The sequence below is a fragment of the Acomys minous genome (assembly GCF_964271855.1).
Source record: "Acomys minous genome assembly, chromosome: 1".
Lineage (NCBI taxonomy): Eukaryota > Metazoa > Chordata > Mammalia > Rodentia > Muridae > Acomys > Acomys minous.
In genome coordinates, this window is record NC_140483.1 from 41,852,228 (window position 1) to 41,867,500 (window position 15,273).

General features: G+C 38.8%; 1 protein-coding gene across 3 annotated transcripts in view; it reads left to right on the top strand.

Annotated features, from left to right (window-relative positions):
- The window catches only part of HMCN1 (hemicentin 1), a 494,329-nt gene that overhangs the window by 400,364 nt on the left and 78,692 nt on the right, over positions 1-15,273 (top strand). For all 3 annotated transcript variants that reach the window (XM_084782016.1, XM_084782014.1, XM_084782015.1), the window contains exons 65-70: positions 2,923-3,047; positions 3,247-3,430; positions 4,043-4,140; positions 6,857-7,135; positions 11,060-11,256; positions 14,164-14,245. In XM_084782016.1, coding sequence (XP_084638142.1) covers positions 2,923-3,047; positions 3,247-3,430; positions 4,043-4,140; positions 6,857-7,135; positions 11,060-11,256; positions 14,164-14,245 — 965 coding nt within the window. The remainder of the gene's footprint in view (positions 1-2,922; positions 3,048-3,246; positions 3,431-4,042; positions 4,141-6,856; positions 7,136-11,059; positions 11,257-14,163; positions 14,246-15,273) is intronic.

Here is a 15,273-nt window from a genome sequence, read left to right on the forward strand (position 1 = left end):
AATAGAGAAATGCTGCTTACCGGCTGTCTCAGCCTGCTTTCTTATCTGACCCAAGACCACGTGCCCAGAGACGGCACTGCCAACAGTAAACTGGAGCCTCACACACCAGTCCTTAATCAAGAGAATGCCCCCACAGAAATGTCCACAGGACAATCTGATGGAGGCGATTGCTCAATCAGGGCTCTTACTTCCTGGATAGGTCTTTGTAAAGCTGACACAACCAGCAATCAAAACTTTTGTATCATTAGGTCTCAGCTAATATTTTATTTACAAAGAGAAAAGATAACAACTTTTTGAGCATTGAGTATAGAGATTCTCTTTAGATAACTCTCCAATGTTTATCTATGTATATGCGTTTGTGTCAGTGTGTGTGGTGAGTAAAGGGACAAAGGGGGCAAGAGGGGTTCTTATTCATCAATTCTGATTACAAAACTTTAGACACCAAGCCATTAAAATGGTAGGCAACTGTCACTGAAAAGATACCTCTAGTTTTAGAATGTCCAATACAAGCCCATGTCATTAAATAATTAATCCTTTCCTGTTAATGTCTAGCCAACAGCATCCTACAAAAAAGGTCATCAATATTCCTAGATGTGGGGTTTTTAATCTTAAAGTTATCAAACTGCATGCCCTGCCCCGGCCCGCTGGGGTCCGACTAACGCTCAGCAGGAGAATTTTCCTCTATAGAGACAGAACACTAGACACGAAGAAGGGGGCAAGTCTGCATTCTGATCAAACCCCATTTATTGAAAATTTTCACAGAATTTATATAGGCACAGAGGCATGGGTATTTTTGTAAGCAAGGGTTGCTATGGATACCTAACTCTGGAATGCTCCAGCAGGTATCTATCTTTACAGCTGCTATAATTGCAGGAGAGAAATTCCAGGAAAGTTGTGAAGGATCGGGTTAGTCAGGAAAAAGCTCCCAGAACTGCTGCTCGCAGGCAGCTGGCCTTTAATCTGATCTTATCAGTAGTCTCACCGGAAAAGGAGCAGCTCGGGGGTCTAGAATGACCAGCCCCCACAATAAACCACAGGTGTCTAACTGCTGACCTATGACAAGGTCAGCTGGTTTCTGGTGAATGGCAGACTGCTGGAGAAATAGGAACCTATGCTCTGACAAGATGGCTGATCATTGGCCATGTAGCCCGTCCCCTACACTCAAGGACAGTTGATTGGCTAATTATGAGAAAAGACATAATAGCATCACAGTCCACTTCATTTTTAATAGTGATTTGTTCCCATGCCGCTCTCAGCTGATCCTTGTTTCATCTTCTACAAAGAGATGAACATCAGTGCAGTAGAAGCTTCATACAACTTGAACAAGTTCCTTCAGAGGAACAATCTAGAATCTCATAAAGATATTTCAACATGAACATATTTACACACACATACCAAAATAACTATATGCATAGATATACATGTACTATTAAATTTATAGTTTTAACCAGTATTTTAGTAGTTCGAATATATTTTCTAGTCAGTGAGTTGAATACATAGAACTTAAATACATATAAGGATCAATTTGTTTCTATTAATTTTGTATTAAAATGTAGGTATTTGTCTCCTTTACGAGATTAGGTAAGCTGTCAGATAATATTCTCAGAGATATTGGACATTTTATTTCTGTTACATGAATGAATATGGACAAGTGTTTAGTTATTTTCATTAAGTGATATTGGCTATTTTTCTGACTTGGTGGAACCTAAGCTCTAGATTGTTACCTGGGAGGTTGGAATTCTGAATTCCTAAAGTTGCTTCTTGTTTACTCCACTTGGCTGGTAACTTCATCACTGTCTCGTGTAGCTATCAATTTATCAAGGTCGTGTTTTCAAAATTTGACTGTGACAAGCTGCAATTTAGCTGGCAATATATTTAAAGTCATGAAACTTTAAATTTCACATATTGAGAAAAGTACAACTACACTTAAATACTTGCTTTTTTTTTTTTTTTTTTTTTTTTTTTTGATGCAGGGTTTCTCTTTGTTCACCTTGGTTGTCCTGGACTCGCTCTGTAGACCAGGCTGGCCTCAAACTCACAATGATCCGCCTGCCTCTGCCTCTTGAGTGTTGGGATTAAAGGCATGCACCATAATATACTTTCAATGTCAGTCTCAAGATGTGATATTTAGTAGTGTACTGCAGTAGAAATCCTTCATCAGAGGTGCTGATGAAATATCTCTTCTTAGAATAGTTGTAAATGACATTTTAAACTTCTCCTTAAAGCATAGGAAGTTGTGTTTAGTGGTTAATGGTATGTGGAGAAGATGAATAGTGTAATAATCTTAACTTAGACATATTTTGTTATCTAATTTTATATTTATCATATATTTTTACAAAATCAAGAGAAACACTTTAGCCACTTGAAAAACTTCAGACTATTTCTATACATGTACAGAGTCATCACTGTTTAAGTAGCTGTACTTCTTTGTTCCTTTTCATTGAAGTATCATTAGGGTATTCACACTTAGTTTTGTATTCATTTTTTCACCTTGTCATGTTCCTCAGTTCATATTAGAATTGTCAACTTTTCATTTGACTAGAGAACTCATGTTGATCATTGAGATACAACATTCTAAGGCTGAGAGAAAGGCACCTCTGCTTGTCACATTCCTGACTTGACTTTCTTTGTTTCCTTCTTCTCGGAAGGAGATGATAGATGTGAAAATAGTTTCCATATAATTTTATTTTACTGAAATGGCCATCAGTTTCTGTGGCTCTGACTTCTTTATGTTTCTGTGTACTTGTGAACTAGACTTGAATCATTCTATTCAAGATGAAGGCATGATATATATATATATATATATATATATATATATATATATATATATATATATATATATATATATTTAAGTGCACAATAAAACTGAATGAGTTTTCCAGATTTTATCCCCACAGTGCCTCTGTTTGACTTTTCCCACAGGGTCACTGCAAATGGAAGCACACTGAACATTTACAGAGCTCTCACATCTGACACAGGGAAGTATACATGTGTGGCTACTAATCCCGCTGGAGAAGAAGACCGAATATTTAACTTGAATGTCTATGGTAAATATGAAGTGCCACTGAGTTTTGACTTTGCTACCTTAAGAATCCATTAGTGGGCCTTGGGTGACTGGAGCACTTAACTGAAATCTGATATCAATGATATTTTCTTTGGGGCTACAACGCAGAAGCAGGAACAATTACACTGCAAATGATTTGAACTCCTATGTCTTCTTTCTTACTTGCTATGTGCATTGCATAGTTCCACCTAAAATCAGAGCAAATAAAGAAGAGGCGGAGAAACTGATGGCTCTGGTAGACACGTCAATAAATATTGAATGCAAAGCTACGGGAACACCTCCACCGCAGATCCACTGGCTGAAGAATGGCCTTCCCCTGCCCCTGTCCTCCCACATTCGCTTGCTGTCAGCAGGGCAGGCTGTCAGGTTAGATTGTATCATGTGTCACTACCTAACTACTTAAAATAATAGTGATTGACAGCTCTTTTTCACCTACGCAACATTTAAGACATGCTTCTCCCTCAACTTCGACTGCTGTTCTGCCACACCATCCAGATGTTTTCAAGAGGCGAAAATAAGGAAATAAACATCGAAAATGGCTTCGTATTCTTATTTAAATGCACATGTTTTAGTAAATATGTGCCCAATGGGTCTTGAGAGATGAGTTGTTACCAAGTTTATGTTTCTAAAAGCTACGTTTTAAGCAGGGTGTCACATGGTAAGATAGGAGGATGTTGACAACTTGACAACGCTCATGATTTGCATGCTACCATTTTTCTCTGTTAATGTGTTTGAAAAATGGTCACTCTACCAATTTTGTTGTATTCTTAGTGGTTTATCATTACTGCAGTTACCTTTATACAACCAATTGCAGTTGGCGGTAGCTACATTTTTTTTTTTTTTTTAGTGATGGTAACAAGCTTCGTATCTGAGAGTTTTCAATATAAATTTCATTCTCTAGTCTGTTTATAAACCATAATTCTCATCTTAGTGTATGTTGAATGGACTGATTGTGAAATGTGGGGCCCTCTTTTGCAGGATCGTGAGAGCTCAGGTGTCTGATGTTGCTGTATATACTTGTGTGGCCTCCAACAGAGCTGGTGTGGATAGTAAGCACTACAGCCTCCAAGTCTTTGGTACGTCACAGAAATGATCCCACTGCAAGATCAGCAGCACTAAGCAACATGCCTGGGGAAACTGACGTCCTCACACACTTGTAAATCCAACTTTCCTCTGTCAAAAATAATTGGTAGAAAATATCTTGCTACTAGGATAGAGTGCTGTTTTCTGTCCCACAAGAAGTCTGTGTTTATTGGTTCTCAGCATCTGTCAAATCTCTCTCCTGATACAGAATTAAATCAGTTGTAAGGGCTTTTATTAAAATTTTGGCAGCATTTTTCCCAATGCATGCAGACCTCTCTCAGACCCCACCCTCTCGTGCATTCCGATCACCTGTCTGCCACTTACTCCTCCAAAGCTCTTTTTCATTTTCCTGTATGTTTTGTTTTGTAACCCACTGGGTCAGCCAAATCTGTCTGTGCATTTGTGAGTTTGAGGCTATCCATTGGAACATGATTGGCTTAGCAGTGGGTTCGCAACTGAAGATAACGGTCACTCCTCTTCTAAAATCTCTCAATAGCCAACAGCTAGTGGTAACAGATAGGGCCTTGGTAGCCCCTATCCATTCTTTGACTGATTATTAGCAGGGCCAGAATGACTGTTGACTGGGCCAGTCTTATGTGGGCCCAGGGTAGTCAACGGCAGTCGTTGTGAGTTCATGACTGCAATCATTGCATTGAGTCTAAAAGACGGCATTTCAGTTCTTCGCCTTTGCCTCATCTTCTAACTCTTACATGTGTCTCACCAATATCAGCTTGTTTCTCTGTTGCCGTCATGAAGCAATATGAAGGCAGAAACTGAAGCAAACCACAAATGAATGCTTCTTGCCTTGTTCCCCATAGTTTGCTCGGCTTGCTTTCATAAACATCCAGGGCTACCTACCCGGGGGTAGCACTGCTACAGTTGGCTGGACCTTCCTACAGCAATCATTAATCAAGGGAATGTCCTGCAGACATACCCACAGGCCAATCTAACGGAGGTAATTCCTCAATTGGGGTTCCCTTTTCCCAAGTTTATAGCTACAAAACTAACCCAAATAAGGTCTCGTCTCATGTAGTGTTCCCAGCTCTTAATGGGAGTTGTGTAAATGACATGTTTAGGGCTGAGCCCTAACTTAGTCTCAGCTGCTTGGGCAATCATGAGGCTTTAAATTCATCATTGTCTATTGCAAGGCAAGGCTTCTCTGGACTGATAGGAACTTTTGTCTGTAGCATAGCAATAGAGTTTAGAAGCAGCCTGGTGTAATTTGATTAAATAACCATAGTACATTCTCCATTTGAGCCTACAATCTCCTCAGTCAGTGGTTTGTAACCCAGAATACAATAACAGAATGAGCTCCTTCAAATGCAACAGGTCTTAAATATGATCAGAGTGGTTGCTATACCCTATAGCATTTGTGCCACTGATGAACAGGTGCCTACAACTTGCCCAGCAAGTTGTCTTCTCAGTTTGGAGGATTCACAGCTGAATAAGACACCTGCTGCCTTTTCTCCCCAGCAGCCTGCATTGTACAGCACAATGAACATTAGCCAGTAAGAAGGACCCCTCCATCTCATGTACAGCTTGCTTTTCCGCTGTCTTGAAAGAGAGATGCGTGCTGCCTATAGCAATATCATATTATACTCTAATTCTTGTGGGTCACCAAGAAGACTGACAAGAGCCTAATTGTTTGGGGGCCTTTGGAGCCTCACTGACCAATTACTGTGGTGTTATCCACTTCTAGGACTGGGAATTCTGATTAGTACCAGCTGTTTCTGGGAACATCATAACTTAGCCATGGACAGCAACTCCATTCTCTCTCTCTCTCTCTCTCTCTCTCTCTCTCTCTCTCTCTCTGTGTGTGTGTGTGTGTGTGTGTGTGTGTGTGTGTGTATGTGCGTTATAAAATAGTAGGGTTTTATGTAACTTTTCCATTTTGTCTAATCTATCTTAGCTGTCACTCTCATCTCTCTGTCCCCACTTCCCTTCCTGCCCAAGTCATTCCATCATCAATATTCCCCCTCTGTACTGTCCTTCCTCCTTTGAGGCATCCCCTGTGCCACCTTCCTAGTATCCTGGCTGTGTGTGCACTCTATGTTGAACAAACAGAACTAAAATTTTAAAAATAATATTTCAATCCAGAAAGAAGATATTTGCTACACACACACACACACACACACACACACACCTATTTTCTAATAACATTAGCAATTCACTTACAGATATAAATTTTTATTTTTTTGAGATATAAAATTTTAATAGATGCATTTGCATGTATGAGATACTGTGGATTGCTGGTCCACATTTCTCAATCTGTAAGAACATCTCAGAACAACCCAAAGTAACTAAGAACTTCAATCTGTGATGTATATAAAACTTACTCTATTGCTCTGTTCTCCATATAGTCATTGGAAGTACACTGTTGGATTATTATAAGAACCTACTATAGCATCATAACAAGTTAAAGAGATGATGCTAGCAAATTGAAAATATAACCAAAATATAATACAGATTGAGTCTATATTCCAAAGGAAAACAGTTTTAGATATCTTTGCTAATCTGTGGAAGATTGCTAATTAGCCTAGCCAATAAATAAGTTTACAACAAATTTTTCAATCAATGTACTCTACACTATTTTAAAACACATCATTTTATGGAGTATAAAAATAACATATATTTATTTAAATACTGTTACTTAAGTTCATCTCAAATTTAATAGATGTATAAATTTTACCTGATTTATTTTCTGTGTAGTGCCACCAAATATGGACAACGCAATGGGAACAGAGGAAATCACCATTGTCAAAGGCAGTTCTACCTCTATGACGTGCTTTACAGATGGAACCCCAACTCCGAGTGTGTCTTGGCTCAGGGATGGCCAACCTTTGGTGCTTGATGCTCATCTGACCATCAGCACTCAAGGAATGGTCCTGCAGCTCATCAAGGCAGAAACCGAGGATTCTGGAAAGTATACCTGTGTTGCCTCAAACGAAGCTGGAGAAGTCAGCAAGCATTTTGTCCTGAAAGTCCTAGGTACATAGCCATTCTGACATACAGAGTACTTGAGAATTCAGTGACAACCGAGACTTGAGTAATGAGTATAATTCTTAGGGAATCATTCTTTATGGGACAAACTTGAATGAAAACTTTACTGTATTTCCATTTCTGTTCTATAATTCAGCTAAATTCATCTAAAGCATGTTGAACTTGAATGGTGGGTTTTCTAAGTTTGAAAAGATTTTTTAAAAACCTCCTATTAGTAAGATATTATTAATTGAAAAAGCACAATACTCTATTAATATCAGACCTTTTCATGTGTATGTGTCTGTGTGTTTGCACATGCATGGGTGCACATGCATGGGTGCACATGCATGTGTAGATGTGGAGGTAAAGTGTATCCATGCCAAGGCCTAGAATTAATGTTACATATTGTCCTCGATCATTCGCTATTCTATTTTTTGAGGCAGCATCTTTCTCTGGACCTACAGTCTCACTGGCCATCTTGCCCCAGAGATTCCCCACTCAGGATTCCTGAGAGTTGTCCTGACAGGTGGCCACCGTGCCTACTCCACATTCACATGAGTTTGGGGGATCCTAACTCCAGTCCTCGTGCTTGCAAGGCTAGTGCTTCACCTACGGACCCCTCTGTCTGGCCCATAACAGATGACTTTTTAACTTTTTCTAAGAATGTAAAGCACATTGAATGAGACTTGGACAAAATAGGATAATATTTACACCACTATTCCAAACAGTCTTAGATTACCTCATTTTAATAGTACAGTCAAAACAATCACTTTGAATAGCCAATTTCTAGTTACTCTTGAGGACACTAAACATAAATATTTTAAGCTTATAATACAACATTTTACCAGCAAAAACCAGCATAAAAGACAAAGCACACTTTTTCTGTGTAACAAACATCTCGATGGTGGATAGAAAAAGAGGATAAATGAAATTATTACCTATTACGATAGTAAAGACTTTTTTAGATTCCCCCCAGCCCCCTGCAACACACACACACACACACACACACACACACACACACACACACACACACACACACACTATGATACTGGGGAACTTCCATACTTCTTTCACAGAACAGATATGCCCCCTACTGAGAACAGTAAAAAGAATATTGGCAGAAGTCTTGGTTTGGAAGGTCTAACATATGTTTTCAGAGTGCTCTGTAATCTTTCTCAGAGCACCTATTAAAATTCAATTATTTATGTGACTTTAAAAGTTGTCTTTATCCCTAGTTAAGTTTTATGGTGGTGAATGCCGCGTGCATCTGACTTATGGCTGGTGCCCAGCGCTCAGTATGACATCTGACACACCAGAAATTTCTTAGTGTGTATTTGCTGCATTGAATTGAAACCAAACTAGATGCTTCGGAGCTGTGTTAATGGGAATTTTAACTGTAAAAGGAGGCAGAATAATATGTAAAGAAACCAAGTGAGATGGTCTGGCATATCTGAGTCTTCAAATAGGAAGAAAGGTGGTGGCAGAAGATATTTTTTCAGGCCATTTAGGCACATGTGGAACAGCACAAATTTTGGAGTTGTACAGCTGAGATGAGCAAGTCACAAATACCTACCCATCAATCTACCAACACCCATAACAACGGATGAGATAACGTGACCTTGCTATTCACTGCTTACCTATTAAATTACCTGTTGTTATATGTTTTGGGTTGGGTATGTTTCTATATACCAGTTGTGAAGACCTACTATGTAATCATTGACTGGCTGGCAATTGAATTATCATCAAAGAAAGGATTTGAATTCAGCCCTCCTACATTTAGAGCAGGAGGCAAAGAAACTGAGGAACGAATTGTTTTTGGTTTAGAAGAGGGCCGTGTGGTTAACATAACACTTTATGGGACAGTAAGTTCCAAATTAGATCTTCTCTTAAATCCACCTGAGCCTGGAATGGCGGGATGCGGTACTGAGGGGGAGGTGAAGATTTTTGCCTGTTTCCCCTGTAAGTGATAGAGCGTAATTGTGAGTTTGTACTCACAGAAACTGAATATGAGTAGTTTTGACAACACTCCAGGAAGTTTAGGCTCATTAAAGGACCAGAATAATATTAAGCAGGAATATGTTAGCAGCAACCGTCTCTCTTCTAACAAAGCCCGTCTGGTGAGAATAAAGAATGGATTAAAGAAGATGCTGTATTCATGCAGGCCTGAAAACACAATGTCCTGCTCTGCGTGTGACAATGGAGAGAGAATCCAGAGACAGAATCAGACACAGAAACATTGCTGCAGCAAATAAAAGCAAGAACAGCAATGCCGCTGCCTGGGTGATGAAGGAAGCCCAGCCCTCAGGGCGAAGGGTTTATAGGATAATGTGTAGGCTACTTTTTTCTTAACAAATATATTTTATTATAAACTTATTAACCGACCATATGCCACTTATAACCTGACCATCCTAAACAACAGGAAAAGAGGATTAAAGAATACTATAATAAAACCATAAGGATATCAGTTCAGAGGAAAAATTCTCCTGGTGTAATCAGTAGGATTTCTTCTGCTGGAACCTGGAGCTACCAGAACCCAGAACCTCAGCCGTAGTGGGTGGTGCTGACTGTGAGAGGCAGTAAGGACAGGGCCACTTGAAGAAGAGAAGTAGCCTAATTTGATGTCTCGGTCTTGTTGAGTATATTAAAGTAGATATTGTTACAAGCTTTAAGACTGATTTTTGTTTAATTCAGTTAGCTCTATGGAGCCACTATAATGTTTTAATCAGGAAACCATACATCAGACTTAAAATATATGGAAACTATATTTTGACAGTTGTATGCCAGGCGGGTTGAAGGAGGACCCCTGGAGTGATGATTAAGACACACAGACTTTCTACTTGGAGTCTAAAAAAAGATTTGCTGTGTTCTCTTTTTCTAGATAAGAAAATGAGGGTTAAAAACAATTTTAAAAGGAAATTCAAACAGTAATGTAAAATGTCTCAGTAAAAAGGACAGTGATTGTTTCTTTTTTAAAAAGCCTTTCAATTAGCTGGGTGGGCGCCGGGTGCCGCATGCCTGTAATCCCAGCACTCAGGAGGCAGAGGCAGGCAGATTGATTTGAGGCCAACCTACTCTACAAAGTAAGTCCCCGTACATCCAGGGCTACGCAGAGAAACCCTGTCTCAAAAAAAAAAAAAAAAACCCAAAAAATTAATTTAAAATAAAACATACATAAATGTAAAAGAAATGCAGAGGATCTCACTGAATCGTTCGATGCTATATGGTAGCTCATAACGCCTGTCCTTTCTGAAGGCTTTTCCCGTTCCACTGAGCTAACAACAGCTCCTGTGCTCAGTTCAAACCACTCGGACGTCAGGTGTGAGGCTATGAGTCAGACTCTAAACTATGTGCCTGAGTTAAAACAAAAACAAAGACACAAACCCCTCAGCTCACTGTGGGAGCTGTCCAACATCCGCTTTGACTCCCTTCTGACCCCAAAGCCTACAGCTTGAGCTATGAATTTTTCACTGAAACATTTCACTGATCACTGTAAGAAAATTCAGTTTTAAAAAGATTAAATTTGGAAGTAGTGGAGCCAAGGGTCCCTAATGTTCCTTCCCAGTGTTTAGACTCTTTAGCTTTCTCTGGAGGAAGGTAACTTTAGAAGAACGAACAGTGAATGAGAGAGCTACTCCTGCCTAGACATAACAGATGGGTTCCGTGCAGAAAGCACTCTCCTCGGTGTTTTGAAGCCTTGCCAGGCAGAGGAACTAAGACCCTCTAGGAATGGTTTTTTCAGTTTCTGCGTTCAAAATGTCTTATGTCAGAAGAATGTACATTTGAATTGGACTTTTCTTTTCAAGCTTTTAAAAATCAGATCAGTTTAAAGAAAATTATCTGAAATGTGAATATATTATGTATGTGTGTGACAAAGTGTCCTCATTTATAAAACAGCAAGCTTTTTTTTTCTGCTGTCTGCTTCCATTTCATTAGAACCACCCCACATCAATGGATCTGAAGGACCTGGGGAGGTATCAGTAATTGTAAACAACCCACTTGAACTGTCCTGCATTGCTTCTGGAGTCCCAGCCCCTAAAGTTTCCTGGATGAAAGATGGCCGGCCCTTTCTTCAGACAGATCAAGTACAGACTCTGGAAGGAGGAGCCATTCTCCGAGTACCCAGAGCTCAGGTAAGACGCCTTTCACACAATTATTTTATCTACTTTCACTTCTCATTCCATAATAAATGGTAATTGCTGAATAATGACATCTGTGCATCTGAACAAATCACTGGTCTCTGCAGCTTTGCAAAGGATAGATTCCCCAATGATATATATCTATCATGATTGGGGAAATGAATAGGAGGAAGATGAGGAAGCTAACATAACATTTTGAAGAAAACAAGATACCCTCTCATCAACTTAAGTGTGTTTTCAAAACTCCATGTGTTAATATTTTTCCTGAAGCTCTTACTTTTTCCTATGTAGTTCTTTACTACATGGCAGAAAACAACCCAACATACAATGTATGAGAGTTCAGAGAGCACTTTTGATCCCCAAAATGAACTAGCAAACATGGAAGGCTGGAGAAACAGTGTTAAGCAATGACCTTTCAATAAGATTGGATGGTTATTCTGGTTTATATTTAAAGAGACTGATATGAAAAATGAACATATTAAATATAAGTCTGAGATAAATTGTTGTAAACATTTTTCATGTTTATATAAAAATAATAAAGACAAAATTTATGTTAAAGATTCTTCATCAGTGCCCTAATGCCTTCATTTGTTAACTTCAGATATAAATACAGCAATAATAATAATAATAAATATAATTGCATATTCTGGGGGTCCTAAAGTTGATGGGACATGATATATTTGTGTTGGTTGCCATAGAGATATATTATAAACAAAAATTTAGATAATAGAGTTAAAATTCTTGTTGCCGCAACTGTTATAATAATCATTCTGTATGATGTAGAATAACAAGATTTATCTTGAAAGAGCACAGGAACCAAACACAGTGGGGAGTGGGGCAGTAGACCTCGACACAGCTCACTCTCAGTGTTGTGGGGCACATGCCTTCTTCTCCTTCCATTCCAAACACAGCAGGGACCCAGAAAAGCCAGTCTAAACTTTCAAACCATACACTGAGTCAAAAACCCTTCAAGAGCTTTCCCTCTCTCTCACGGAAGTAAAATACCATGCAAGATACCACCAGGAGTGAGACAAGCCAACCACTGGAAACAGAAGAGAGATGGAAGACGGCAACATGTCCAAGCCTAAAGCTTACCCTTGCTCTGCTGCTTGCACTGTGCTGTCATGGCATTTTGTGCACACCTATTACAGCATTTACTACGTTAGATTTTTACATGCCCAAATGTTGTCTTTTGGTGTACTTCTCGGCTACATGCATTATGCCTGGCACATAATGGCTATCTGGCAAATTCTGAACTGAACGATATGGATGTTAGTTTCCTGAATTATCTTCCATTATAAACTAAGTCTGTGCTTTGCTCCAAGGCAACAGATGTCCATCCTGTAAGCAAAGGCATTTATCCAGCTTTGTCACTATACTTTCTTCTCCTAAAACACAGCACATGTCAACAACTGTCCAAAGTCTGAAAACGTCTACTTAATTATCATTTTTCAAACTTATCAACAAAGCACACATTAAACCATAACTATAAATAATGACCCTGGCTATGCAGAAGGAAACAAATTGTTGGCAAGTATTTCCTGGAGGAAGTAAAGTTTGACTAGCGCCAGTGATGCTTCAGGTTTGGCAAACGGAAGACAAGTGAAGGGAATTTCATCAATCTGGAATGACCAAGAGAGGTCTTAAAGACATGATAAGAAAATCAAATGTTATTATCTAGTAAATGATCAGTGTGTGTGTGTGTGTGTGTGTGTGTGTGTGTGTGTGTGTATGCACATGCACGCAATGTGTTTCTCTCTATGTGGCACATGCATGGGAGTGTGCAGAGCATGTGGAGGCCAGAGCAAGATGTTAGGTGTGCCCCTCTGGCACTGTCAACCTTATTACTGAGCTACAAGTTTGCCTTTCAGCTAGGGTGGCTGACCCCATCTCCTGAACCTTGTACTCATCTCCCCAGTGCTGAGGCTGCAGGCACATACATACATGTATCTCTTCAAACAGCTGCTGGGCATGTGAACTCAGGTCCTTATGCTTCCATAGCTAGTGCTCTTCCCCACTGAGCTATCTCCTCCAGACCTGCATTTTCTAATTCCCAGTCGAAGGCTTATGTGAACATTTGTCTAAAGCATTTTTAAAATGTTTTTTCATTATAGTCTTACATTTTTCCAAAGGAATTTGTGCGGCCTAACAGAAATCTTTTTTATAACCTATAAAGTTGATTTTGAATATAAGAATTTTTTTAAAATGCCAATATTCTGAGAATGTTCAAGTAGTAAAATAAATGAGACGGCTAGGGATTTCTTACTTTTACAGAATATGTTTTTGTTAGTAGTAAGGTCACCTGTTTGCCGGAATCATATCTCCAGATATGGCGTCCCATGTAATGCCAAACATACAGGTGAAAAACAACTTCCAGCACAAAATGTTTGTGAGGATTTTTAAATAATTGGCTTGGGTTTTTCTCAAATAGATTCTGCTGTCAAACAGCATTCTGACACTGTATATCTCAATGACAGAGTCAAGATGTGGTATTACTGTGCTTGGTTTAGTAATCTGGTGTTTTATTTATCAGTTGCTTTTGTAAATATACTCCATTTCCTTCAGAAAGGGTGTTATTGAAGTTTACGGTCTGCAACATGAACCTGTGGACATTATTTCTTCAAATTAAATATTGACCACCCAGCTACCATATCTGGTACAAGATCTTTTATAGTCATACATAACTATATACTTATATGTGCTTTTTTGATTCTCTTATATTAATCCCTAAAGCTCCTTTAAACATAGTTTTGTACATACAGAGATATAAGCCAATGTGCAATCCAAGCACTAACTATAGTGATAAAATTTGCTTCATCTGTTGCACAGCCTTATGTCATTTTGCCTTATATGGTAGTCCTGCTAGTTCTACTGCATAATTTGTTTGTTTGGGTTTTTCAGGTGGAGGATACAGGAAGATATACGTGTCTGGCGTCCAGTCCTGCAGGGGATGCTGATAAGGAGTACTTAGTGAGAGTACATGGTAAATGTGGTGATTTATGTTTGGTTCACACACAAACCTAGTTAGAAACTATATCAGAGAAGATATTGACATTTCACAGCACATCATATGTCTATTAATTAACAAATATCTATGTACCACAATTTTTATTGTTACAATAAATAACTTATGTGTTCTTTGGGATGCAGTTTGGTGGAGGTTTGAGTTATTTGTCATCTTTTCACACAAACAACTCAAATCTGTTGATTTAAAAATGACCCCTGGATGGGGAGACCTGGTGGCACTCAGAGGAAGGACAGCAGGCTACCAAGAAGAGACTTGATACCCTATGAGCATATACAGGGGGAGGAGGTCCCCCTCAATCACAGTCATAGGGGAGGGGAGTAAGGGGAAAATGGGAGGGAGGGAAGAATAGGAGGATACAAGGGATGAGATAACCATTGAGATGTAATATGAATAAATTAATAAAAATTTTCAAAAAAACAATAAAATACAAGTTACAATAAAGAGGAGAATAAAAATAAACCTTAGTCTTACCACATAAGGATACAATATTTTTTCATGTGAACATTTTACTGCAAAAACATAATCATAGCTAGACATAGTAGCAAACATCTTTATTCCTAGCTTCTAGGGAGTTGAAGCAGGAAACTTGCTTAAGCCTAGAGCTTGCACCTGGCTGGGGGAAGCATAGGAAAATCCTAAATATCAAAAAAGGTGATAGCACAGAACAGAATTTACATCGCCTTATGTCTCACTTAACGATGTAATGACCATTCCTTTGTTAACAGGTATATCATCTTATGGCCTCATTTTTAAGATTGCATGCTACACTATATCTTACTCCCTTTTGGGAGATATTTAGGCAGTTTCTGTCTTTTTACCTACATTGACAATATTTTAGTCTATTCCCTTTGTTTTTAATTTTTTCTGCAATACACTTACTTGCTTACACATGCATGCACATACACATAATATACTCCTAAGGATTTTTAAAATCCCTGCCGTGTTACTTTTCAGAAAGTTTGTATTAACTAGGCTCTTTGAAT